The following is a 27826-nucleotide window of genomic DNA, read 5'->3' on the forward strand; positions in this document are numbered from 1 at the left end:
CACACTGCAGGTAATTTTAATCATTAATTCGAGTAAAATGGCTGGCAAAGCTTGATACCAGTGATCAAAAAGTGAAGTTCAAATCCAATAAGATAATATAATTTTAAACCAGCCAAGTCAAGAAGATGGCATCTGATGGCTTTTGTAAAAACATTTAACATTCAAAACATAGTGTTGAAATACGTCACGCACATTGACAATGTATGTGTACAATACAGGTAAAAACACCTTGGCCAGGCATGAAAGTGCCCCTCTGAGGATATGTAGGTACCTCTGAACAAAAAACATGTCCCAAACAAGCACGAAAAAGGAATCAGAGCCCCAAGTCATACCAAATTCTTGAATCCCAGGTGGTTTGAGTACTAAAGAAGATACGGGGGAGTGACGAGGCTAAGACCCTTCGATCATAACCTGCACAGGCTCTGCAAATTCCACGTTGCGAGTTGCTGCTAGTGGCCCTCCGTTTGCCTCGGTTTCGCCACAGTTTGTCTCACTGCCAGACAAAGAATTCTCTGAGCCGACAGCGCGCATCAAGCCTTGGAACATCGAAAGATAGAACTGACTATGAGGTTGATTTCTCGAGTATCGAGTTGTTGTGAGAACATTGGAAGACGACCTCTCTGAATCAGCCTGGATGCCAGATAATACCGTTAGATCGAGGTTCGGAAAGACCGAACACCGGCATCTAGGACATTTCATATTTAGCCGAAGCCGCTTGTCGATGCATTCCACGTGAAAATTGTGGGCACAAGGAAGACCCAGAACCTGCATCGTGTCCAGTGAGGAATTTTGCGCAAGTACTCGTAGAATATCACGCCTGTCTCGTATTATCAGCTATAATTCCAGGGAAGAGAAGTTCTAATTTTCATTCTCGACTAGAATACACTTGAATAATGTAGAACCAAGTATATAAAAAACTAAGTGTGATAGCAATTCGAATCTTTTAAATTCTACTACAATAGATGAAACACACATTTTGGTTTCAATTGATGCAACGTAATGTTAATCACGCGTGACACTAGATTCAATTGTTGCTCCCAATATAATAAAATGACGACAAAATAATCACAAGATAACAGAATCTTAACAGCTGTCAGCTAGCATGTTGCTAAAGTAGAATGAGACTATTATATTGTGCAGTATCAGCTATCATCGCTCAGAATATTATCTTGATTGAACATAGATAAACTCACCTCATCTCCGACATAAAACTCTAGGACACTCGCTGCAATCTGTAGGAACCGCCTTCAGCCTAAACTTTGGAAGTTCTTGAACAAGAGCCTCCACAGCTTCTTTCTATACGTTGAAACAACAATTTACAAAGAAAGGTAATAACATGAAGTGAATGAAAGAATAAAGTTGGAAGCAAAATTTTGATGGATTTAAAATATTTGCTTCAAAATCAATATCAGAGAGAGATTAAATTACAGAACATTGAGAAAACCATGTTTCAAGACGGCCATTGATATAGTTGGTAAGACAAGCAAATCAAATTGAGTCGAAACCTCGCTTTCTAGTTCTTTAAATCAAAAACTTTTAACCTGAGCCGGGGTCAAGTACGGTCCAGGTTGGTATGCAGCGGCATTTTGGCCCATCCCTCTCATTTCTTGGCCTGCAGCCACCAGCGCCCAATCTGGCACTCGAACCATGTCAGCCAAAACCTGAAGTGAGAGTAAAAGTTTCAACACATCAAATAGTATAAAAATTAAAATAATGGTTTATCATGTAAAGAAGACTCGCTTGCCCAAACTTGTTTTGAGCATCTTATAAGCTACTAAAGCTTGTGAGATATTTTAGTAACTTATAAACTTTTACAAATTATTTTAAAATTATTTTCGTTCCGTGTTTGTAAAAAAATAAGTTTTCATAGAAAGCAAAAAAAATCAAGAGGGGAGAGAAAACAAATCAAATAATCAGAAGGCAGAAAAAAAAGTGAATAAAATGGATCTGAGAATAATTTAGAATAAAAGAATAAATATTGAGACTATTTTGAATAAAACTTATTACAAGATCTTAAATATAAACCAGCATTATTGATCTTATAAGATAATACCAGCTTATTTAGATTATCACACAGTTTTGAACACCTTATAAGCTGTTCTAAATAGCTTATAAGTTTTTAGCCATATAGACTCGAAGAAAAAGTTACATACACCATGTGAACAGATAGATATAATGCCTCATTAAGCAAAGACGAAAGCTCAAAATAACGATCAGTTAACTGACCATTCCTATACGGATACCGGCAATGCACACAAGTCCACAATAGCTGAACAGCAGCCAAATAAGGAAACCCCACTTCTGACCTTCTTCAGGCAACTGGACATGGTTCCCGAAGTTATTTCTATTTCTGGTATGGCATACGATCCATTAGTTCGTACTCAAAAGAGGAAATTAAAACAGCTTATACAATCTCTTGAGTTAGTGAACCATAGGGTACCAATGATAGTCCAAGGCAAGAACGGAAATCCTTCCACAAAAACATACATATCTCTGCTGCCAACCAAGATCCCTATGGCCATGACAAATATCGTAAAAAGAATAATACCACTAGTTACAGGAAACAACTTGAAGAAACAGAAAGGTGCGAGGAAAATTAACACGTAAATCCGAAGTTGTAAGTCAATGTTATGTACAAATTTATAGCTTAACACAACTTGCTAATAGGAGACTTTTATAAAAGCATGGTACTTTTAAGGTTAGCAAAAGGATGAGAGAAGTATTATGCAAGGAACGCATGCCATAAAATAGAGATTCAGAAAACCTATATAGCAAATTATTAGAAATTCCACGACTATTTAGAAAATTAAATTGCCAAGATTGAACGAGGAAAAAAAGGCATTACAATTCCATCCCAGCAGCCAGCCCATTATCTACAACATCAAGAGCCAAAAAACAAACACTACCGTATAGTCTACCTGATAAAGAGAGGAAAAACACACATTATTTCGAGTTATAAATTTACTAAAAGCATGAAGATCGCTTACCACAATCCATATGTGAAATGGATGAATACATAAGTGATATCTCTTCCATTAATTGCCACAATAATTCTAATGAAACAGTTGAGGAATAGTACATGTAATAACCAGCGGAGTAATATTAAAACTAGTAGATTTTCATACCCTAATTAACATAAAACGACTGAAATAAGAAAACAAAGTATTAATATATTTGAATCCAAGATTTAACATGAACTAAAAACTTGAAGTCAATGAAAAGATACATACTAGTTGCCAGCATAGACAAGAAGATTCCCTTGTACCAGCAAACAGCCACACTTCAGACATCACTCTTCCATTAAAAAATTCAAACCCTCCTCAGCTTAAATACCCAGAATCTAAGAGTTTCAAATTCTAACTAAAGCAGCTCATCATAATTAAATATATAAATTTTAATAGTAAAAAATAACATTATTATTATAAAATAAAATATACCAGAAAGCATATAAAATAATAATAAATGGAAAAATCACATTTGGATGCAGACGCCTTCATCGACAATAGAAACATTAATTACATATAACGCTTTTGGAGCCCAGCTAATTTTCCCAGGCTTCAACAAAAGAACGCCATTCGAATCTCCGTTCTTTCTTAGCTAATCATCAGGCCAGTCTATTGCCAAATTTAATTATTTTTAAATAAATTGTACACTGCTTTGTTTAATATTTTCATGTAACCCAAAATAACCACGATTACACATATATGAAGAACAAATTGGACAAAACATGCAACAATAAAAAATGAACTCTTTATAATCTTGGTTATCTAACTTATATAACCTTAGAGTTATTTCACATCGGTCAACTTTTCAATTTGAAAAACTAACTCCTTTAATATATTTGAGACTTGCTTTTAAATATCCAACAACATAATTAAATGTGTCTTTTTTATGGAGTCGCACAAAAAATGTTTATGTACTCCAGGAACCCACATTTATTTTTCGATGAAATTCAATGTAAAACATCGAAAATCTGGAACATATATATAATATTACAAAACAAATTGTTTTAGATTTAGTACAAAAAATAAAATTTTGAGTATAAAATTGAAACAATTATATTAATATCAATACTCTCTACACTTGATTGTGTGCTCAAATATCATACATCAGTACCATATTTTTAATGATGTTTTGTACCCATTTTCACATGAAAAAACATGTGTCTTTAATACCAAAATTCGTATTTGGGCACTCGAAAATCAAATATCAATGTTTGATCTAAAGCATTTAATATTCAAATATCATATATCAATACCAGATTTTCAATGTTTTGCAACAAATTTTCATCCGACAAAAGACATGTCATTAACACCAAAATTTATTATACATATTTGGATACTCATAATAATTCTGAAACATTTAGTATTAAAATAACATATATTAATAGCTATTTTTCAAAGTTTTGTACCGAATTTTCATCCAAAAAAGATGTTTCATTAATATCAAAATTTGTTATACATATATGGGTTCCCAAAATCATATATTAACATATCTAAAACATTTAGTTCTGAAAAATCATATATTTGTTCCTGATTTTCAATGTTTTTTTAACGAATTTCATCCAAAAAACATGTGGACCTAGGCAGAAACATTTTTTGTGTAAGCAGACAAAAATAATCAGCCTGACAAAAACAGTATACACATTTAACTATTTGGATGAAGATCTATTGATCATTTGCTCTTAATGTATTACAATACACTTGGGGAAATTATTTTTAAAAAAACAATTAACCAAGTTAAAATAACAAAATATCCAACCACACATATATTTTATAAATGGTTGTTAAAATTTCATAATATCACAAAAATTAGGAATTTAAATGTTCCAAATCAGGGCAGTTAAAAACATACAAAAAATAATTATCAAATTAACTTTCGTCAAACCCTTTTTTTTTAAAAAAAATATATAACTCTCCTACAATTATTTAAAAAAATTGAACAAAATTATAACTTAATTTGACCAAATATGATTGGTCAAACGAAGGTTTTGACATCCCCATTTCCCAAAATTCCCCTCACAGCAACCACACATAAGGGTTTTTCTGGGAAAAAAAGGTCCAGTGTATGTTTTTTTCTAAAAAGACAGGCTCTCTGGAATGAGGCCACCTTTAGAGAAACAATCAAACTAACTAAGCCTAGATAGATTAAGGGAGAGTTTGAGGGAGTCTTGCTTTTCAATACAGCTAAAACACAAAAAGACCCTAAATTCATCTGACACCCTAAAGGACTACCCTACAATTTAGGGATATTTTATTATATAATTTTTTGCTTTTTACGAAAAATAAGCTTCTCATTAAACTGTAGAGACCTATTTTAAAAAAACAAATAAAATTGACAAAGTCTTATTGTCAAAATCTCCCTACTTAAAAAATATACACGAGCAAAATCTGCCACCAGGGTCAATCTGGCTCAGAAATATTTGCTATTTACAGAAAATATATTATTTATATGATATTTTAAAAATAATTCGCTAAAAATGGAACTCTCCAGCAGATTATTATTCCGCTAGCATAATAAACTAATACTCCAGCATCCTTGACTTGCCTCAGAGGTAGTGACAATCAAATATCAACACTGCCATTTCTGATAATACGTGCAAATAGCTAATACATCATCGGCAAATCTTTCAGTATCTAAAGGGGCGCTGTGTAAGATGAAATCCAAGCAGAACAAAACAAGTACACCAATTAATTTATAAGAATCAGAGACTACAATCAGCATTTTCAAATCAAATATAAATTTGAATGGAAGAAAACAATTATTTAAGAGAGTGGTCCAAGAAAAGAAGGGCGTCACAGCCTCAGTTGCGATGATTCAAAAGTATAATCAAAGTGAACGAACTCATGGTTATGTGATGTATACATCACCGACTGTGTTTCGATGCAAAAATACATGAAGCATGAAAGCACAACTAAATACTTCAGAAGCCGTTGCAATAGGCAAAGCAACAGAAACCAATAACCAGACATTTCAAAATTTTCAAGTGCGTCTCAAATTTGATAAAAATAAATTATAACTAAAGAAAAATGCACATAATCAAACATACACAAGATCGTGTAAATCAATGCATCAGAGAGATTCCCAACGACAAATAATCAATTTCTTAAGAAATTCTGATGTCCCTGTCTGTTTATCATCACTTGCATTAACTAACCGACTTGAATTGATAAAAACCACCTAAAAAGCGTTATCAAGAAAATAGAAAACAAGGGTGATCAATGTGCAAAGTCACAACCAATATGAACAATACCTAAAGGCCACAACATAATCTTAAAAAAATGTTGAACTTGATGCCTCAGATTACAATATTTTCACAGTAAATCAAAATATATTTAACACCATCGTTGGCACCAATATAGAACTTCACAAGATGTTTGTTACTACATATAATGCATAACATAAAAAAATGTTTATTGCCAAGCATCACAATGGATTCAAATACTGGATAAATCTGAGATTCATAATGCTAATTTTTCCGGCAAGTTGGATTGCAATGACTTGAAAACTGGTGTTATTTTAAGCACCGGGTATAGCTTTTGGTAGATATTTATGTAATCGATAAAAGATTGTAAATAGTTTTGACTTTTGACCATAAAAAGGAACATATGCCATGAACTAAAAAACCTAGAGAGAAGTGTAAAATCGAAAATGAATTAACATAGCATAAGAGAGATTCCCATTAGACATAGTCATCTTCCTCCAATGGAGCTCTGATGTCCCTGTCTATTTTATCATCATTTGCTAAGAATTAAAACATAAACAACATTTCTAAAAAAAGGAATGCAAATTCATAATAGTTAAAAACGTCAAATGCGTCAAAGCCTCAGCTTAATAAGATTTTCATAGCGAATAGCTCAAAGTATATTTAACACCATCACAGGCAGGACACAGAACAAACTGAACTATCCTTAACGCATGAAATTATAAAGTAAAATAAATAAATACTTATATTTAAACTTATCATTGCGTAAAGGAACAGTGGAATAAGATATTCTGATTTCCAATAAAAAAATTAATCTTTCTCCAGGAGAAGTATGACGAATAAATCATCACATCATTTCCACACAATTCGAGGATCCCAGATTAAAAATGGTATTTAAAAATCAAATGCGAAAGAAATTTAACAAAACATAGAAATAGATGATCCAATTATCAGAAAATAACTTGGATCTCAAAAAGGTAAAAGTTACCGAGCACTTAAACAGAGAAGAGCGGCCGACGAAGGCGGATCCGGGCTCGTTTAGATTTCTCAGAATTAGGGTTTATGATTAGCCGCTACAAAATGAGCATATGTATATATAGAGAGGAAAATTGTATGAATGCGTCGATTTTGACCGGGAGTTCGCGGCTAGGGTTTCCAGACCCGAGCCAGAGTTACAGAAATTACCCTTTTGTACACGAAAGTTGGGCTGGATCCAAGCCCAGTTCTATTAGGACATCCGCATCCTTCGAAATTAATCCATGTTAATAACTCTCCATCTCATCAAAAATGATGGGGTCCACGAGCCACATATTCATTACATTAACACTTCCCAATTATTAACACACACCCACATTCATTTAATTTCAACTTTCATTATTTATGGGTCCCACTGTCCACTTACTCATTTTTTTTATTTTTAATATTTCAATATCTTTCTAATATTTTTAAAACTTTACAACAAATATTACTAAAAATAAATAGTATTATTATTTTAAAAATAACTTAATTCCAATATTCAGGTGTAGGCAGTGGATACGGAGCTCGGGAGGTGTAATTTGGATGATTCGAAGGATTTTCATAACCTTGGAAATTTGAAACAAACGGCCAATTTGGAAATTGTGGTGGATATTGTGTAGAAGAAACAAATCGAGGTCGATTTTGTGAGTTCTGACTATTGTCACTCATTTGGCTTAAAAATATGAAAAGATAAATGTTGTGGGATGAATTTGTAGAAATTGATTAGTATATACAGTGAGTAATTTCGAATATAGCCGTTGGTGCATAATTTTGCCGTTTGAAAATAGCCGTTGGTGATAATTAGCGACGGTTTTTGAAAAACCGTCGCACATAGCGACGGGTGTTAAAAAACCGTCGCAGATAGCGACCTTTTTTTTAAAAAAACATACGCTTTTCACTTTGCGACGGTTTACGAAAAACCGTCGCATAGTTGAGATGGTTTACGAAAAACCGTCGCAAATTTCGAAATAACGCCGTTCATTCTAATGAATTTTTGGCTGCCATGTCAGCCAAGATTATTAATTCTTGCTGGCGAAAATTAATGGGTGTTATTAACACCCATTAACCAACCAATGTGGGTGCCCTTAGGCCCGAAAATAATTACTTTTAAGAAAATGTCATGAATTTTATGCCCGACCCAATTACATTGAGAATAGCCAACCTAGTAAAAATCTGGTGAGGATCGAATACAAGATCCGGTAACCCAGTTCCGAATATTCTTTTTAATACCGGGTCATTTTAATCCGAGTACTGGTATTGGGTTCGAGACCTGAGTAGACATGTATAATTTAAATTTTAATAGTAAGAATATTATTTCACAAGTACTCCAAAATATTAAACATAGATAGATTAAAAATTAATTGTTATATTCGAGATGAAATAATTTTTTTTAAAAAAAAATTAAAACTGAAATAAATTATTTTTGAATGAAAAATACTCCCAACACTCACCACATACATATTAAATAGTACGTATCCACATGCATGATGGCGATGATGACTTGTGCAGCATGACAACACCCTTTTTGACTTTCTTTCATTTTGTTGCAGCAACCAGTCCCACTGCCCTATAATTAAATTAAATATATAAAATATTCCACCCATTTTTTATTCATATTATAGAAATTTCCTATGCAGGGATATATTATATATATATATAAGATTTTGTGAGTGCGTATGGTTCAAATTTGCTTCCGCATTCATGGATAATACTTCTAGTGCTCGAGTATTGCTGGTTTTTTTGTGCTTTTCTTGCATTCTTGGATTGAGTGGAGCAATCCCATTTACAAGTAAGCTAGCTACCAATTTTTAACATAAATACTTTTGAATTAATTCCCTCGTAAATCTTGAATACATAGTTGCTGATGATTTTGTATGAAATTTGATCTCTTATTTGCAGGAAGTGGAAATCTGGTGCAGAAATCTCAAAGTTATAGGTCAGTTGCAGACATGGTATGTATAATGTGCTTGATAAATATTGTTCGTGTATGAATCAAAGAGTGCCTTAATTTTCTTGGCAATACTATTCTTGATCTTTCTTCTTTTTTATGACTTAAATTTTAAGTTAGTTTACATCAAATTCAAAAATCATACGTAATCCTAAACAGTTTAAAGATACATACTATTAAGTTACATATAAGTGGATGTAGTTGCAGTAGTCGGAGTATTCATTAAAAAAAAATCACTCAAGAGAAGTTTAAATATGCAGGAAAATAAAGGTGAAAGGTGGGAGTTAAACACAAAAAAGAGAAGACTGATGGAAATAGAGGTGGATGACTATCCAGGGTCTGGGGCTAATAATCGCCACACTCCAAGAACACAAGTTGGAAGAGGCTGTCCCGACTGCTGAACTAATCGATCTCCGGCGTATTTCAGGTACGTACTTCAATCCTGAATTCTAGCTATAAGGAACGCGTGAGTGCTGTGGGTGTCGAATGGTAGAGTGTGACTGTGAAGAGTGTGTTGTGTTCATTAAAGAAATATACATGAGCCTCTTGAATAAGTAACGAGGACCAACTTTACGGTTCTGTTAGATATTTCATATCAAATGAATTAAATTCTTCAGAGTTGTATGTAAAAACTCGGACAATCCTCTCGCCTTGAGTTAGTTTTGGTGTGTAGTTAGGCTCGTGATCTTAACATAGTTCTAGAGTTCAAGTTCACAGTTATGTGATGGATTACTCTTTTGGCGTGACCATTAATATTTTGTAAACTTCATATTTCAGTTGTGCATCTCTGAACATGAGGAATTATGCGAATACAGACATGAACAATCTTCTCTTCTGAATTTTGAGATAAATGGTCTCCAGGATTAATTAAAGTATACATGTGGTGAAAGGACCTACTTCAGCTAGAGTTGTAATAATTATATTGAGCAACTGTGGATTAATTTATGTTAAGTGCATGTCCAGAAGTGTATTTTGAGGTGGAGCGCACTCTCTTGAGTGCAAATTCAAAACTATGTAATGTATTTTCATTGTCGGGTGAAAAATATTAGGTCTCCGAATCCGTTAATTAATTTCTAAGTGGAAAACATAATTAATTGGAAGCAAATATATACATGTACGTGCAACATTAATTGAGTTAACTAATTTTGCATCAACGGGGTAAATATATACACTTTCTCTTTTTTTCTTATAGGCAAAAATATGGTAGATTTTAGTATCGTGTCTCCAATATTACACGTATAATTTATTTATTTTTCGGCATTAAATAATTTTTTTATTTTTGATTGACTTTATATTCACTTCTAACATGTTTACTGGGAAAAGAAAAATTACGTTATTCAACTTGTATTTGATATATAATTTATTACATTTTCGTATATATAACTAATTTGATTCTGTTTACGAATTTGAAACCAAACTTTAATTTAATTTGCCGTTGGAATGGAGTTAAAATGAGAAATTATCGGAAATTCGAATTTTTTGAAAGCTAGTATTTCAACCGTACGATGCAAACGAGCTCAGCCCAATGCTCGCAGCCTCCTAATTTCAACGGACCCTCCCTTGGATAAAGACTCTCTCTTCGTGTCATTTTGAACCTATGCATTATTATTTTAATATAATATTAATTTCTGAATATCATTAAACTTGTGCATCGAATTAAAACCCATCTCCACTAATCCATCGACGTAAAAAAAATAACAATTCTTGAATATTTCATAATTTATTAAAATACCAAAATAAGAAAAATGTCAGGCTTGAATTATTATTTATTATTTTATTGGTTCCAATAATCAATTAAAACTTATATTATGATATAAACATGATTAAATTCAATCAAGTTTATTAAAATAACTGTAATTAATTAAAACTTAATTACGTGGTCAGGCTAATCAACGTACGTGATGTCCCCTTAAATTAAGTTTAATTCACAAATAATTTAAAAGGGTAAAAACAAAAAAGAAAAAGAACAAAGTTGGCCATATAAGAATTTAAAAAGAATCAATTGCGCCATATGGCGCACATGGCGCATGCAGCTACGGCACATGTTCGTCATCCCCAAAGCAGCATCGGGCAAGAAGTGCACTATTTTGGCATTTAGGATTCAAAAAGAATCAATTGCGCCATATGGCGCACGCAGCTACGTCACCTGTTCACCATCCCCAACGTATATAGCATCGGGCATGCAGTGCACTATTTTGGCATTTAGGATGCCCACCTACTAACATATCTTCCAAACAATTTTAGCAACGGCTTATATGATCATATCCGAACAGATTGGGTGAATAGGGTACGCAATCTACCGGACATAGAGAATTTATTCAATACAGTAGAATGCAATATATCAAATGAATGAGCAAACTTGGACATTTATAATGGAAAATGGGACTTTGATTATAGTACCTAGACATTGCTTCTTATTAGACATGTATCTGTCCACATGTTGTCTGCCGACAATTGCCCACGCTTTGTCCTTTGTCAGTAGACATGATGACTCATACTGTTATGGCCTTATCATGGGCAGTGATTGTCAGGCTAATGATTTTGAGATATGGTATCTCATTTTTACGGATCCAAAAATGACACCTATACCAAGGTCGGGCATATGATTGCGATGTGAGACTATGTCTTCTTAGTCTCATTACACTATCTTGGATAAGCCGAGAGTCCAGGCTCACTTGAGCATGTGCTGGTCTGATCAGCTTCCCTCGTCGTTGCAAATCTGGATATGTACACGAGATGGTTCTTATCCCGAATTTCCTTTTCTTTCTGACCTCTCCACGGTCCGAGCTCTCGGATGAGCCAGATAGTTCTCGGTGTATCACCAACTTCTATCGCCGTCAAATCTTTCGTCGGCTATTAGAGTTAGTTTAGCTTAGCTACAAGGGAAGCTTTCATAGAGATGTGCTACTATAATTGCCTAACGACGATGAAATAATATTGATTATGGTTAAAAGGCAGATTCATTGATGTTTCTAAATTTGTTGGTTGATGACGATGTCGGGTAGATTGGGTGAGTTGGATGGGCAATCTATTCGAGCAGAGAAGTGTACTTTCCCGATAAATATTTTTACATGTTGGGATGAGTCTGACATGACCTGATGGGATGAGCCCGAGTGGTCTGGCCTGGTCTCTCGGGTGGTATGGCATGTCCTAGTCTGCTTGGCTTGGTGGGATGACCTTGGGTCAGACAATCTGCACACACTCAACAAGATAATGTCAGTGGGGTGCCGGAAGATTTTCCGATGTAGCCACTCTGACGCTCAAGTCAATACAAGGTTCATCAAGTAGAGAGAGAATTTTTTGAATGCAGTAGATTTCCCTCTCTCAAATGAGTAAACCTGGGTATTTATAAGGGAGATGATGACCTCGATTACAATGTATGTACACTATTCTTGATTAGACATATGCTCATGCACTATCGTCTGACAACTGCCCATGCCATGTCATCTGACAGTAGGCATGGCGAACCCATACTATTCGGGTCTTGTCATGGGCATTGATTATCATGCTAATGATGCATGATGACCCATATTGGTCGGGTCACCTGAACCCTGTACGGGCTGGAGGACCCTGGTCGGGCGAAGTACCATGTACGGGCTAGAGGACCCTGTTCAAGCAAAAAAATCCTGTTCGGGCGAGAGTGCCATGTCCGAGCTAGACTACACTGTTTAAATTTTACCCATGCACTACTCTTTGGAGCAAATTAGAATTTGACTCGTTTAAGTTTTTTCTTTTCATCCGAGTCCAAGAATGACTCAAGCCCTTTCCAGGATATCATCCGTTGAATTTAAGTTTCTAGTCGGATGGGAGTATGTTTTTTTTAGTTTCTTATATTAATGATGAAATGTGGTTGCAACGATCTCATGCACAAATCACATCTCTGTTACAAAAATTCTCATAAGACGGTGTCACAGATCAATTTCGTGAGACATATATCTTATTTAGGTCATCTATAAAGAAAATTATTATTTTTATGTCAAAAATATTATTTTTTATTATAAACTTATGTAGGATTGACCTATTTTACAAAAAAGATATGTGACCATCTCACAAGAAACTTACTTTATGTGCATTTGTTTTGTCATATTTAAAGAACAAAAATTGTTGACAATGGTCAATTCGTAATTCAAAACTCTTAAAAATTTCTAAACTTCCACTGTGTTTTCCCCATTATGCGTGCCTTTAAGGACGCCCACATTGGGGTTTGAACACCAATGTAGTATTAATGCCAATGTGGGTGGTGTTGTGTCACGTAAATAATTTGAAATTGAATTTATTTAATGTAAAATAAGAATAAGATGAATGAGTGGACATCGAGATCTACAAATAATGAATGTTAATATTAAAATTAATGTAGGAGAATAAATGTGTCAATATAATGTGTATGTGGCATGTGAACCCCACGATTTTTGATAAGGTGATGAATGTTATAAAGGTAACGAATACGGTTGCGCTAATGAATAATAAGTGTCTTGTCAAGTTTGTCACATCATTATTTTTTGAGGCAAAAACTTGTGTGAGACGGTGTCACGGATCGTATTTTGTGAGACAGATCTCTTATTTGAGTCATCAATGAAAAAATATTATTTTTTATGCTAAGAGTATTACTTTTTATTGTGAATATCGGTAGAGTGTACCCGTCTCACAGATAAAGATTCGTGAGACCGTCTCACAACAGATCTACTCATTTTTTGAACATTTAAATTAATTTTCAAGATAAAAAATTGAATAAATTTTTTACATAACTGAAATATTAGTTTTTCTTTTATTACAGTCAATACTTAATTGAATATTTGTTTCATTCAAATATATGATTAGAAAAGTATGTATATAGAAATCGAAATTTTGGCTAAATAAGAAATATATTAAAAAAAAATTGAGCGCAGGCTTGATAACTGCAAGCCATGCGGAGGTGCTATTCCGCTCTGCATGGCAGGAGAATTAAATCTTCGGGTGGTTCTGAGAAAAATACATGTGCTTACCATAAACACTTTTGTAGAAACTAAATATGCATTTCACTCGAGTTTAGTCTGCAGAAGCTTACACATAATATGTGTTTAAGAAACAAATAGAACTGAGTTTTTTAAGTAAAAATCCAAAAATAGTTTTTTAATGATTACAAACATTATATTAATATAATTTAATCTAATTTATATGAATCAAGTTTTTTTAAGCAAGGTAAATAAAGTTATTACATATGATACAAACTTAGTAAAAATCCAACCTGTTTTGACCTGTTCAATTCCGGTTCGACCGATTCTTGATCGGTTTGAAAGGTAAAATGGTTTTTGGTGAATGTACGAATTGGATCTATGACCAATTTTAGGTCGAACGGAAAATAACAATTCAAAATAACGATTACCAAAATGTAAAGAAACTAAAAACCGGAAAACGAATTATTCGACTTGATTCCAAACTAATATCGAAAATTTTGATTCGATCGGAGTCTTGAAAATTTCAGATAAAACCAAAACGAAATGATATAATAAACCAAAAAATACAACTAACTTTACAAAAAAGATTTCTTACTGTTATTATCTTCTAAGTTCTTATAAAAAAAATTGCATACTTTCATCGTTTGGATTTTAAAATAAAATTATCAAGATAAATTTTTTGTTAAAAATTACTGATTCTTAAAAAAAAAAAAACAACTGATACAAACCACATTTAATTCTGTAATTGATTTAACGCCTACCAAATTTTAATGTTCACAACCAATGCAGAGTAGTACACATGCCTCGTTGAGGTTGACAGGTTACCTCAGCCTGGCAAATATAAATATAAACAGATTAATTTAAGTTAAATAATTTTTAATCATTTTTTGTCCATATTTTATCGAACCAACATGTCGTACAAGATTTGTAAAATGCGACTCGTTTGATTAATATGATTTACAAATTATTATGTTAATATGATAGTTTATTCGTTATGTGTAAAAGATAACTATTTATTACAATTTTAAATTAACATTTCATAAAGTTAAAAAAAAAATAAAATAAAAAAATTTCACACAGAACCCACCCACCCACCTACTCACGATGGTGGACTCGTGTAGTATTAAAAAACATGTGGCATTTGAAAAGGTGTTTGAATAAAAATTCAGGCTGAGTTAATGGCGAGTAGAACATGTTACATTGAAAAAATGTTTGAATAAATTTATTTAAAATAGTTTATATATTATGATGTCTTATAAATAGTTTTTACGAGCTTATATGTTTTAAAATAACATATTAAAAATATTGTGTCAGCCCGTAAGTTACCTATTAAAAGATAGTACTTGTAGGTTCATATGTCTTACACAAAATTAATTATAATTAACTATTATTAATACTGATGATAATATATCTTAGGGTTTCTATATTTCTTATCGATACTTTTATTAACTAAGTATAAGTATTAGAAAACTTGTAATCATTTTTAAAACACAAAACTGTTAAGAGAATATTTTTCGAGTTAATTTTGTTAATAAATCTCCTATCCTACTCAAGAAAAATGTTATTTTTTGATATGATCTTACGGATCGTATTTTGTGAGACATATATATTATTTGGGTTATTCATGAAAAATATTATTTTTTATGCTAAGAGTATTACTTTTTTTGTGAATATTGGTAGGCTTGATCCGTCTCACAGATATAGATTCGTGAGGCCAAAAACCTATTCATATTTTGAGTAGAAAATAATATATTTTAAATGAAAAATAATATTTTTAATAAAAAAATAATATTTTTTGACGAGTCAATTCAGGAGAAAGAAAAATTAATATCATAAAATTGAAAATCATTAGTTTGCATGTAATTTAATTTTCGATATTATCCTCTTTCTTTATTGAGAATAAACCTAATAATACAACTAGGATACGTGGCTCAATCGCAGCCTCTCATAAGATGCAAAATTTGGACCATAACTTCAAAAAGTTGAGAAGACTACACACTCCGACCTGTCGACTTCAATGAATACAGAGAAATATCTACTTTCTTATCTCTATTCAGTCTCCGCCCTCCATCGGTGCTCATCCAACCCTTAGAATCCCAAACCATATCCAATTTCGGATCCATTAGTATATCAAAAATTTCCCCACTCCCTAGTCCACCCCGAAGTCCCCGTTTCCCCAAGAATCTCAACAATGGCTTCTATCACCCTCAAATGCTTCGTTGGACTCCGCCACTCCACTGCATTGGACAACCATTCCGGCAGCGGCTGCTACCAACCCTGCCGTTCTGTCCCACCGCAGCAACGTGCTCCGTATAAAGGCCTCGAAATCTAGTCCAAGAGTTGCTGGCCGCAACCTCAGAGTGGCTGTTGTAGGCGGTGGTCCAGCTGGTGGTTCTGCGGCGGAGACGCTTGCGAAGGGTGGCATTGAGACTGTCCTCTTTGAACGCAAGCTCGACAACTGTAAGCCATGTGGGGGTGCTATCCCGCTATGCATGGTGGGAGAATTCGATCTCCCGTTGGATATCATTGATCGGAGAGTGACAAAGATGAAAATGATCTCACCGTCGAATGTGGCGGTCGACATCGGGCGAACACTCAAGCCCCACGAGTACATCGGAATGGTCCGCCGAGAAGTGCTCGATTCCTACCTGCGCGACCGCGCTGCCGCCGCTGGTGCCACTGTTGTCAACGGGCTTTTCTTGAAAATGGACCTCCCTAAAGAGAAAAATGCCCCATACGTTATGCACTACACCGATTACAACTCTAAAGCCGGTGGTGCTGGGGAGAAGAAAACGATCGAAGTCGATGCTGTCATCGGTGCAGATGGCGCCAACTCCCGCGTAGCGAAAGGCATAGGCGCCGGCGACTACGAATACGCCATCGCATTCCAAGAGCGCATAAAAATCCCCGATTCCAAAATGAAGTATTACGAGGATCTAGCGGAAATGTACGTCGGGGACGATGTTTCCCCGGACTTTTACGGTTGGGTTTTCCCCAAATGCGACCACGTAGCCGTGGGCACTGGCACCGTAACCCACAAAGGAGACATAAAGAAATTCCAAACCGCAACCAGGATCCGAGCGCAAGACAAAATCGAAGGGGGCAAAATCATCCGTGTCGAGGCGCACCCAATCCCAGAACACCCAAGACCCCGAAGAGTCCTCGAACGGGTAGCACTAGTCGGCGACGCCGCCGGATACGTGACAAAATGCTCCGGCGAAGGGATATACTTCGCCGCAAAAAGCGGACGAATGTGCGCTGAAGCCATTGTTGAAGGATCCGAAAACGGGAAGCGAATGATCGATGAAAGTGATCTGCGAATATACTTGGAGAAATGGGACAAGACTTACTGGCCGACATACAAGGTTTTGGATGTGCTGCAGAAGTTATTTTACCGATCGAATCCAGCAAGGGAAGCTTTTGTAGAGATGTGTGCCGACGAATATGTGCAGAAGATGACATTTGACAGCTATTTGTACAAGAAAGTTGTGCCTGGGAACCCATTGGATGATTTGAAATTGGCTGTGAACACCATCGGAAGTTTGGTAAGGGCGAATGCTTTGAAGAAGGAGATGGAGAAGCTGAGTGTCTAAGATCTATCTCTTCCATTTGAAACGTTGTATGGTAAACTCAATTACAACATGTTGTCATGTCTAATGAAGTTTGATGAAATTGAGGTAGAAAAAACACTGCATTTTGATTATTTTTTAAAAAAAAACAGCTGATTTCTTGGTTTAATTTAAGCTTCTGTTTGGTGTATGCGTCCTTTAACCTCTCCGATGATGATCTCAGACCAGTCTTGAAATCACATACATAGAAATAAACTAAAAGTTCTAGTACCATTACATTAATTAAAGATTTCACGAGCCATAACCGCCCTTCTGTTTCCCCTTGATTTCATTTTTCCCATTGTTGAATTGGAGCTCCTTTAATCTCACCGAAGTATTCTGTAATTTAGAACTGTCCGAGTTCTATAGATTGAAAGTACTACGTGCATCATCAAACGCTGGCATATTTAATTTTCTTACCAACATGTATTATAAAGAACCACACCATTACAGAAGCTCGAAATAATGTACTGTTTCAACTATATTTTCACCTAACGACCCTTTACGAGATCTTATGATAATTGCCAGAAGTTGGTTGGTATGTTGATGAATTGATGATCCCTTTTTTGATGGCTTCTCGCAGTTAGTTCACTCACTGTGCATGTTTGAAGCTAGGCGTGAGTGATTTAGCGGTGGGTCAGATATTGCCTACCTTGGCTAGGCCTTGACCCAAAGTGCGTATGGGCCGTTGAATTTCACAGGCTTGTCTAATCTCCAAACAGATCTATTAATTATTTGATTGCAATTAGTAGGTGATATTTTTAAGAGTATGGTCTTTCACAACCGTTCTCATATTCATGACAAAGATTGATCATGTCCATGTTTACAACAAAAAGTAATATATTTGAAATAAAAAATAATTCTTTCTCGCGGATGATCATATAGAATATCTGTTTCATAAAATTGACCGGTGAAATAGTCTGATATGAATTTATGTGTATTTTTTTTATATGATAAACAAAATAAAAAAATAATATAAATAATTTAATCAATAAAATATACACTATATTTTTATTCAATACTATTATACATTCTACTCAAATTATCTTAATAATTATAATTTATTTTTTTTGTTTAATTTCGTCAAATCAACTAAACGATGCTATAATAAGATGTTAAATTACTGAATTAGTGATAATTATATTGTGAAAGATGTTTTTGTTACTGATTTGACAAGAAACAGGATCTCATCCTGTTTCGTAGGACCGGACGCATTCTCCATTAATCGAGAATCTTCCTTCATGGCTTATTTCTTCAAGAGTGCAGTAATAATTCATAGAGTTATTTGTAGTAAATCTTGTCACTTATTGAAAATATACACCTATTCTCTATGAACGTTAAATAGATATCATAAATTTTAATTTTTTTATAAAAAAATTTGCGTAAATACCATTTGCACCATCTGAAATCTCACAGCTGGATTATTTTGAATAGATTACTCGTCAAAATGACAATTGTCAAAACAAAGAAAACTCAATTTGCTATCATTCATATTTCAGACCGACTAGATTAGTTCAATCATGTAACGTCTAATTAACATAGATAACATTTGAACTAGTATAGAAAGTCTGAAATATGACTTGTAGGAAATTAAATTTTTTTTGCTCACTGATTATTTTGATAATTGTTCTACGAGATATCATCAACATACTTCAACCCACCATATTCCAAGTTGTGCAGGAGGTGTATGTACAATTTTTTTAATAAAAAACTAAGAGAATACATATTTAATTTTCATTAAAAAATGAACAATTTCGAAATTTCACAAAAAATTTTGATGGAAAACCCTATAATTCATATCATCAAAATTGTGGTGTGAGGATTATTGATTACTATCAAAATATAAACAAATCTAAGCGTTTTTCCATGTAGTAAATTTAAATATAAATATTGAATTTTTTAAATCGCATAAGAGTTTTTGCATCCATCTCCATTGGGTCAATTTCAATTTCAAAGGGAAAAAGAAAGAAGAAAGAAACACCATGAAACACAACTTGTATTGAATCATACTCCGGGGTAAAAAAAAGATTTCACCGAGTCCTCATCCGTAAAAATCCTGTCTTTTTCTTTTTAAAATCGTATTCTTCTCACAATTTTTATCCGTCTGTCGTCTGCAGGTTCAGTGTGAAAGTGTCACGGGTAGAGTTAATTCTGCTCAATTTCTCGTTCTTTAAGTCTTTCTTCTTTTTTTCCTGTTAATTTGCGTCGAATATGTGTGAGCGTGTTTGTGATTTATTACAAAAATCTGGAGCATTATAATGGATTATGAATCTCTGGTTGTTATTAAAATTTAATTATTTGATCACTGATGCGTAAAGTCTTTTTTTTCCCTGTTTGATTTTGAGTGTTACTATAAATTTGTACTGAACATCAATTGCTGTGCAAATTGGTCTACGATTCTGGTTTTGTTTTATCTTGCGGTAGATTGAAGTTTCTGGGTTTTGGGGGTGGGTTTGTAGCTAAGAAAATCACTGAGCTGTAATATTTGGAAGTTTTCAATTTTCAAATAAATTGTTATGATTGAAAAGTAGAGTAGAATGTGCGAAAGATATTATAAGCTTCTAATTCTTGAATCCTGAACTTTTCCTGTTGCCTGGGTCTATGCTGTTGATTGTTGGCTTGTGTCTTGACAATTTCATAATTCTTTTGTCATTTCAGGTTGCGAGATGACATCATCAGCAACCACCTTTTCAATTGGCTCCACCGCAGCTGCTGGCTCCAAAGTTGGCCCCTATTCACAACTAAAGGCGTCGAGTGCCAAGTCGAAATCTGAAAACCACCTTATTAGTTTCAATGGCCTCAAAGCAGCAACCTCCATAAGACATGACTCCAAGTCCTTGTCTACGGGCAGCGAGAGCGCTGCAGCTCTGAAGCACTCTTATGTCAAAAAAGCCCAAAAGCATTACAACAGAACACACTATCATGTTCAACCTCATGCTTCCTATAAGGTAGCTGTTCTTGGAGCTGCTGGTGGTATAGGCCAGCCGCTAGCACTTTTGATCAAAATGTCACCACTAGTTTCTCAACTAAACCTTTATGATATAGCAAACGTGAAGGGAGTTGCAGCTGATCTGAGTCACTGCAACACACCTTCGGTGGTTACAGATTTTACTGGAGAATCCAATCTCCCCAATAGTTTGAAGGGTTCTAATGTTGTTGTCGTACCTGCTGGTGTTCCAAGAAAGCCCGGTATGACCCTAGATGACCTCTTTAACATAAATGCCAACATAGTGAAAACATTAGTCGAGGCTGTTGCCGATAACTGCCCCGATGCCTTGATTCACATCATAAGCAATCCAATCAATTCGACAGTTCCAATTGCTGCCGAGGTCTTGAAAGAGAAGGGGGTATATGATCCCAAGAAGCTCTTCGGTGTTACCACTCTTGATGTAGTTCGAGCGAATACTTTTGTCGCTCAAAGAAAAAACTTGAGGCTTATTGATGTTGATATACCGGTTATTGGTGGCCATGCAGGAGTTACTATCCTCCCCTTGTTGTCAAAGACCAAACCGTCGGTCGCTTTTAATGACGAAGAAGTGCAAGAACTGACTCTTAGGATTCAAAATGCTGGCACAGAAGTTGTTGAGGCCAAGGCTGGAGCAGGATCAGCTACTCTTTCAATGGCATATGCCGCAGCTCGGTTTGTTGAGTCGTCCCTCCGTGGTCTGGATGGCGATGGTGATGTTTACGAATGTGCTTATGTCCAATCTGATCTTACAGAGCTGCCTTTCTTTGCCTCAAGAATTAAGCTTGGAAGAAATGGAGTTGAGGCTTTCGTTCCATCTATCCTTCAAGGATTAACCGAGTACGAACAGAAGGCATTGGAAGCTCTAAAGCCAGAATTGAAGTCGAGTATTGAGAAAGGCGTAGCATTTGTTCGGAAGCAGCCTGTGGCTGTTTAGAATTTAGTGCTGGTTGAAGCAGTATCTATCAGGAAAAATTAAGAGGTGCAGCCGTCACAGGTTTATTGATGTATCTGCATTCCAGTTTTGTAGGCAACTTACTGAACAGTTTGCCTTCTATTGTCGTGCTGAAGTCTCTCCAGCAATAGAAAATGAGTATTTTGTTAAGTTATCGGGTAATTTCGACGTTTTATATGATATACGAGACAATGCAGCCATGCAAACTAAAATTATAAATAACAGAACATTTTTAATTTTTCTCAGACGACGTGATATATTCAGTAAAAAAATCTATAGATTAAGTATAAAAAATATTATTCTCCAGAAATTAAAATCAAACACACCTGCGTACCCCTATACATTAACTAAATACATTAACAAAAAAGAATAGGTCTTTTGTGAGACGGTCTCATGAATCTTTATTGTGAGACGGTCTCATGAGTTATATTTTTTCATGGATGACCAAAATAAGAGATCCGTCTCACAAAATACGACCCGTGAGACCATCTGATACAAATTTTTGTCAACCAAAAAATACATTTTTAAAAGTTCTTTTAAAAAAACACCTCAAAGTTTCATACAAAACCGTGACCTCAACGCACACATATAACATTTGAATGTGCTGCTGATTCTACTGAAACATCGATCTCATACAAATAGAGGTTCGTTTTTCTAATCTTACATAGCCAAGAATTTAACACAAAGGCATGTAGTGAATTTGTGGCGCTGTAATTCTCAAAGACCAGACGTACGGAAGTCTTGATATTGTCTAAGACATCACCCCTCCAAGAAAGCCTTGATTTTTATCAAAAGCAAGATTTTTCTCGACATGGCATTGAATAATATCATTCTGACTTGAAATGTAAGAGAAATGAACCCAAGGCAAGAGCAAATAGGATAATCACCCCCCATTTGAACAATCTTTGAATCCGTATGTAATTTTTTCAAATAATGTGAGTATCCACAGCTTCTGTACTAATTCCCCTCCCTCATCCTGTCTCATGAGTCCCTCCCCACATTCCGAATTATTGGACAACAGTGTTTGCATATCCTCTAAATAAACATGGTGGTTTCTTTAAACCCTGAAGTGAAGGAAGATAACCGTCAACAGCTGCTAAATCTTCACTTCATATATCCTTCTTCTCACTTGTGCTGCAACTTGAAGTTCCTCTGATTTGCCTATCACCAGTAATTGTTACAGGAGCAGTGTCCCCCGTGGAAATGATGAAACCGATTCCGATCTCTGATAATCACTTTCCGGTTGTACACTGCGGACAGAAGTTTAGCAAAATTATGGCAATCTAGACATATACGAAGATCTTTTGCAACCCTCAACGTCGTACCAGGTGGGGTTGAAAGAACCCCAAAAGCGATAGCCAATTTCTCACTATGGTAAGAAAGTGCATTCTCCTTCTCTGCTGCTCCCATGTCGCGCAACTCCAAATTTACTTCAGCGACATAACCAGCAATCCTAAGCTGCTGGTTTATTTCCCGCATCATTTCATATATTTCCTTCTTTCTTGGATGTAAAACATCATCTGCAACAAATTCATGAACATGCCCTCTTAACTTGATCGTGCTACAAGCCGGAGTCGTTTGAATACCTCTATCTTTCATCAATTTCCTCACTTCCACAACCTTTTCCCACATACCTACGGAAGAATAAATATTCAACAATAAGATATAGTCCCCTGATTCTTGAGCTTTGAGCTCAACCAAATGCTCGATGGCTCGTTCTCCAAGTTCAACTTGGCGGTGGATTCTACACGCTCCTAGCAATGTTCTCCACATTGCTGCATCGGGCTTGAACGTCATTGAAATGATGAGATTGTATGCCTCCTCAAGTAGACCAGCACGACCCAAAAGATCTACCATACACCCATAATGGTGAATGTTCGGAAGAACCCCAAAATCTCGACTCATACAATGGAAAATCTGCCGACCCTCATTGACTAAACCCGAGTGGCTACAAGCTGATAATAACCCGGTAAATGTCTGATCACCGGGGAAAACACCTGCTCTCTGCATCTCTTCGAAAGCTGCAATCGCATCTCTGCCATACCCGTTACTCGCTAAACCTGAAATCATCGAACTCCAGGTGACCACATCTTTACTTACCATCTTCTTAAACACGTCGAACGCTTTTTCCACGCATCCACAACGCGAATACATGGCTATAAGAGAATTGCAAATATTTATTTCATTGTGAAGACTTTGTTCCGTAACATAGTTATGGACTTTTTCACCGAATTCTAGTGCATTCAAGCTTGCACAAGCTTGAAGGACAAGCAAACAGGTGACATTGTCTGGTTGGCATTCGAATGAATTTCTCATTAGATCAAACAAACCCAAGGCATCTCGTGTTCGCCCGTTACGAGTATAGCAAGAAATCAATACATTCCAAGCAACGGTATCTTTACGAGTCATTTCATCAAACAATTTACAGGCATCACCACCTTTACCTAAACACGAGTAAAAATCCACCAATGTAGTCAGTAAAAGGCCATCAGATTTATAACCATCTTTCCAAATCCTTGCATGAATCTGCAACCCATTAGACAAAGACCCGATCTTTACACAACATTTCACGGCAACTGTCGCTGACAAAGCGTTGGCATAAATGCCTAAAGAAAGTAATTCTTGGTATAACACAAGTCCTTTTTGAGCTGAATCACTAGTAACCGAATAAGCCTTGATCATGGTATTATACAAAGAAACGCTGGGATCAGGAAACTCGCAAAATATTCTGTGAGAGTAGGATAAATCACGCAACAGAGGGGTCCCGAATCGAGAGAGAAATGAGAGGAAAATGCGGGTGTTGTAGAAATAAGAGGTGCGGAGGAGATAAGAGTGGACCTGGAGCAAATGGGATTTTTTAGTGCATGATTTTATGAGGGAAATCGTCGTCTTTTCATCATGGAGTTGGTGTTGAGCTGCTGAGGAGGTGGTCGACAGCGACTCGTGGTGGCGATCAAGTGCTGCGGCGGCTCCGATGAAAGATCGAGATAAAGGGTCGCCAAAGTATAATCGTGAGCAATGAAACGAGTAGATTCTTCTCATTGGAGTTCCCACAACCAAAAAATTGATTGAATAAATCACATATATAGTATGTGATGGAGAATCAAAGAGTGAGCGAAAAACCTCAAGTTTTAGTATTATAAAATTAAATAAAGAATACAAAGAGAATATGTATATAAAGCTCAGATCGTAATAACTAGTGTAAACACAAAAAAAACAAACACAAAAAAAACAAAATAACTAATCTAATCTTAGAACTAACAATAATATATTTTACCATGTTAATCGAGTTGGAAAAAGGTCTGTGTGAGTGGTGCTTTTATTTCCGTTAAACTTGAAAAGAGGACGGCGATTGGGTATTTGGATTTGAATAAATAAAAACATTAAATTATAATTTGAACAAAGAAAAAGAAATTTGTGTCAAATGCCATACCATTTATATCACATATTGTCTACAAAGTAGTGAAAAAATACAGAAAGGTAATCAATATTACCGGCTGCAACTAAACACTTGATTATATTAGAACATCATAAAATCCCCAGAGTTACAATAAATGTAATCGGAAAGCAAATACTCCAACTCTTCCTCGTCGGCATCCACGAGAGTATGGAAGCCAGGGCTTGGTGTGTTTTGATCGGAATTTGAAGGGTTGTCAAAGGATTTCGAAGATGAATCAGCCACATGATTTCCTCCAGTTAGTCTTCTCTTCTTATAATTTGCTTTGAAACATGCTTGTCTTAGTCTCTTGGTTTTGTCCTCCAACTGCAAATCAGGAATCTCTTCCATCAATTTCTTTTCTTGCTCTAAAATCACAATGGCGTCTCTCAGCTTTACTTCTCCTCCATCTTTACCCAATTCCTGTCAAAATATTACCATACGAATCATCAATATACTTCGCGTGAAAGGGTGTGGAATGTATTTGGTTGTGAAGCACCAATGGCTAGACTTTCTTGATCCAATATTCTTAATAACAAGTTCAAGATATCAGTAGGTACCAGAACATTTTTTATTAGGGTTTGAAGACTCATGAGTTTTCGATGCGGCCATCTCTGAATACCCAACTCCCTACACCTTTTCTTCAAAAGGGTCAATCCAACATTGAGTTCCTTAGCTGCTTGTGTGATGGGCATGTAAAAATACTCGCTGATCATTTGTCTTGTCAAAACTTTAGAACCCGGACTATTTTTCACCGTCACTTCTGGTGTCCAACTTTTCATTAGTTCCTTCTTTTCTACTTCCTCCTGGTCATGGACTGTACATATTTTTCCGTAGTTACTTAATTCTACTGCTTGGTCTTCAATATGAACTACCTCGCTCGTTTCGTCATGAATTACAGATGGGCAAGAATCGCACAAGAAATCATCCGCATCACCAACTGTTTTACAAAGTTTATATACCGAGTATTGTTTACCGTTCAGTAACAAAAATAACATTGTATATGAGCAAAAACTACTATGTGAAGCGCACACCATCAAGAGCAAAAGTATGTGCAGTGCTTCTTCATTTTCATGGGGAAAATCATTAAGTGGACGAGGCCTGATAAAATTTTAACGTGGACGAGGCTTGATAAAATTTTAACGTTTTTGGATACAAAAAATACACAGATTTACAAGAAAATTTAAAATACAATCCCATGCTGGGCCTCTCTCCCTCCCTACATATGAAGTATTTACATATACATATTTATATATATTTATTTACATATACATATATATATTATCATCGGCGGAACAAGAACCGAGAGTATAGTATACTATATAAATGTATACTGACCTTGAATGATATTAGCAGGGTTATGTGGCACAGGATCTAAAGATGGATAAAAATTGTCACTCAGAAGCATCCCTAATAAAGGAACACCATCAATGGAATCTTCCTGAATTATAAGTTCATTTTGAAAGTCCGCAGCAGTGAATTGTCGACTGGATTTAACCCATTATACCCCAAAAAATCAATGAAGAAGACAAATAAACATCATAGGAATCAATGAAACTGTTATATTTCTATCTGAAATTTTCTTGTTGAATACAAGCAATAATAATTAGTATTAAAAGATTGCATATTCCATCAACTAATTAAAAATAAAGACAATCACCTGAAATCAAGTGGGGGTAGTTGGGTTGGAAATGGAAAAACATCCTCATATTTTTCTTTAGGAAAGACTTCATAATTTGACCATGTTGAGTGCTGAGTTTCCATGAATATTCTTTACTTGTGTTATTTTCGTAGCCTTCAGCAATGTACTGTAATTTCAACTGAATCTATACGGAAGAAGAGAAGATTAGCGATGGAAAAACTGATAGAGTATTAATTTGTGAATGTGATTATGATGATTTAGTGCATGGAAGATCGTGCGCCGTCGCATGAATTAAACGATTAATTAACTTCGTGTTTCATGCATGTATGTGCTTGTATATATAATATATATATATAGACACACACATACACACACGTATACGTCTGTTGTTGATTAGTGCAATCAACATAATTGATTTTTGTATTTGAGGGGGTTGGGAGAGGTTAATATCCTAACAAAGAATTAAATTGATTGGAGTTATGAATATAGTTGGAACTTGAAATCTCTTGAAAATAAAAATACTACTTTAGATTTAGATTCCTTTTATTCTTCAATTCCCTCTTTTGATCATGACGATGATGTGGAATTAGTTCTAATATTTGGCAATGTCACGTTTACAAATATCACAAAAATAATATTTTTATCATGTTATCGTTTAAGATAAAAAATTGTGTGAAACGGTCTCACGAATAGTATTTTGTGATCGTCTATGAAAATATATTACTTTTTATGTTAATAGTATTACTTTTTATTGTGAATATCGGTATGGTTGACTCGTCTCACAGATAAAGATTCGTGAGACCGTCTTACAAGAAACCTACGTACTCATCGTTTCATTCATAATCTTATTTCGTTTATTTGTATTTTTTTTATTCTAGTCGGTTTTTCACCGAAATAGTAACGTGAGATCTTATACGATCACATTTTTTGGTAACACATAATCATTTACCAATGTAAAATAAAAAAGCATTTAAATTATAGACTAAGATTCTAAATTGAGCGACCAAACATACGATTACGAAGAAACTATGATATAATTCAAGGACATGTTAAAAATAAAAAAAAAAATCTTGATTCAAAATCTATGCATGTGGTTATTACTATTTGAGTATTTGA

General features: G+C 35.0%; 4 protein-coding genes, 5 non-coding genes and 1 pseudogene across 13 annotated transcripts; 2 read left to right on the plus strand and 8 right to left on the minus strand.

Moving 5' to 3' along the window:
* Positions 1 to 72: 72 nt before the first annotated feature.
* Positions 73 to 7268, minus strand: LOC142551162 (E3 ubiquitin-protein ligase SIS3-like; annotated as a pseudogene).
* LOC142521691 (small nucleolar RNA snoR122) lies at positions 5545 to 5623 on the minus strand. The gene has a single exon (XR_012814365.1). It is a non-coding gene; the product is annotated as a small nucleolar RNA snoR122 (small nucleolar RNA).
* LOC142521659 (small nucleolar RNA R44/J54/Z268 family) lies at positions 6067 to 6150 on the minus strand. Its single transcript, XR_012814338.1, has one exon. It is a non-coding gene; the product is annotated as a small nucleolar RNA R44/J54/Z268 family (small nucleolar RNA).
* LOC142521646 (small nucleolar RNA Z267) lies at positions 6291 to 6357 on the minus strand. Its single transcript, XR_012814334.1, has one exon. It is a non-coding gene; the product is annotated as a small nucleolar RNA Z267 (small nucleolar RNA).
* On the minus strand, positions 6662 to 6748 carry LOC142521656 (small nucleolar RNA R44/J54/Z268 family). The gene has a single exon (XR_012814337.1). It is a non-coding gene; the product is annotated as a small nucleolar RNA R44/J54/Z268 family (small nucleolar RNA).
* Positions 6822 to 6890, minus strand: LOC142521642 (small nucleolar RNA Z267). The gene has a single exon (XR_012814326.1). It is a non-coding gene; the product is annotated as a small nucleolar RNA Z267 (small nucleolar RNA).
* An 8870-nt stretch (positions 7269 to 16138) lies between the features above and the next one.
* LOC142551166 (geranylgeranyl diphosphate reductase, chloroplastic-like) lies at positions 16139 to 17863 on the plus strand. Its single transcript, XM_075660246.1, is given in 2 exon segments — positions 16139 to 16408; positions 16410 to 17863. Coding segments are annotated over 2 exon segments (1401 nt in total). The 5' UTR covers positions 16139 to 16295; the 3' UTR covers positions 17698 to 17863.
* Positions 17864 to 19734: 1871 nt separating this feature from the next.
* Positions 19735 to 21780, plus strand: LOC142551174 (malate dehydrogenase, chloroplastic-like). Of its 5 annotated transcripts, none has more exons than XM_075660276.1 (2): positions 19735 to 19844; positions 20371 to 21780. In XM_075660276.1, exon 2 carries the CDS (start codon positions 20379 to 20381, stop codon positions 21612 to 21614), a length of 1236 nt encoding a protein of 411 aa, XP_075516391.1. In that variant the 5' UTR covers positions 19735 to 19844; positions 20371 to 20378; the 3' UTR covers positions 21615 to 21780. The 5 variants fall into 5 exon arrangements, with proteins under 5 accessions (XP_075516391.1, XP_075516374.1, XP_075516383.1 ...); XM_075660259.1 differs by having other exon boundaries at positions 19741 to 19851; XM_075660268.1 differs by having other exon boundaries at positions 19753 to 19856.
* Positions 21781 to 22130: 350 nt separating this feature from the next.
* On the minus strand, positions 22131 to 24723 carry LOC142551200 (pentatricopeptide repeat-containing protein At3g47530-like). The gene has a single exon (XM_075660301.1). The coding sequence runs from the start codon at positions 24672 to 24674 to the stop codon at positions 22797 to 22799; it is 1878 nt and encodes a 625-aa protein (XP_075516416.1). The 5' UTR covers positions 24675 to 24723; the 3' UTR covers positions 22131 to 22796.
* A 411-nt stretch (positions 24724 to 25134) lies between these two features.
* Positions 25135 to 26832, minus strand: LOC142513556 (uncharacterized). Its single transcript, XM_075619728.1, has 4 exons — positions 26729 to 26832; positions 26407 to 26555; positions 25629 to 26008; positions 25135 to 25491 (listed from the first exon to the last, which is right to left on the minus strand). Exons 1-4 carry the CDS (start codon positions 26830 to 26832, stop codon positions 25153 to 25155), a joined length of 972 nt encoding a protein of 323 aa, XP_075475843.1. The 3' UTR covers positions 25135 to 25152.
* Between the last annotated feature and the right edge of the window lie 994 nt (positions 26833 to 27826).

Source organism: Primulina tabacum, chromosome 1 (assembly GCF_025594145.1).
Source record: "Primulina tabacum isolate GXHZ01 chromosome 1, ASM2559414v2, whole genome shotgun sequence".
Lineage (NCBI taxonomy): Eukaryota > Viridiplantae > Streptophyta > Magnoliopsida > Lamiales > Gesneriaceae > Primulina > Primulina tabacum.

Coding starts and splice junctions, on each gene's coding strand:
- LOC142551200 (XM_075660301.1), bottom strand. CDS start 24,674: ATGAGAAGAATCTACTCGTTTCATTGCTCACGATTATACTTTGGCGAC.
- LOC142551174 (XM_075660276.1), top strand. CDS start 20,379: ATGACATCATCAGCAACCACCTTTTCAATTGGCTCCACCGCAGCTGCT.
- LOC142513556 (XM_075619728.1), bottom strand. CDS start 26,832: ATGGAAACTCAGCACTCAACATGGTCAAATTATGAAGTCTTTCCTAAA. Junction 26,556..26,728: donor CTACCCCCACTTGATTTCAG/GTGATTGTCTTT, acceptor GGTTAAATCCAG/TCGACAATTCACTGCTGCGG. Junction 25,492..25,628: donor CCCTAATAAAAAATGTTCTG/GTACCTACTGAT, acceptor ATATTTTGACAG/GAATTGGGTAAAGATGGAGG.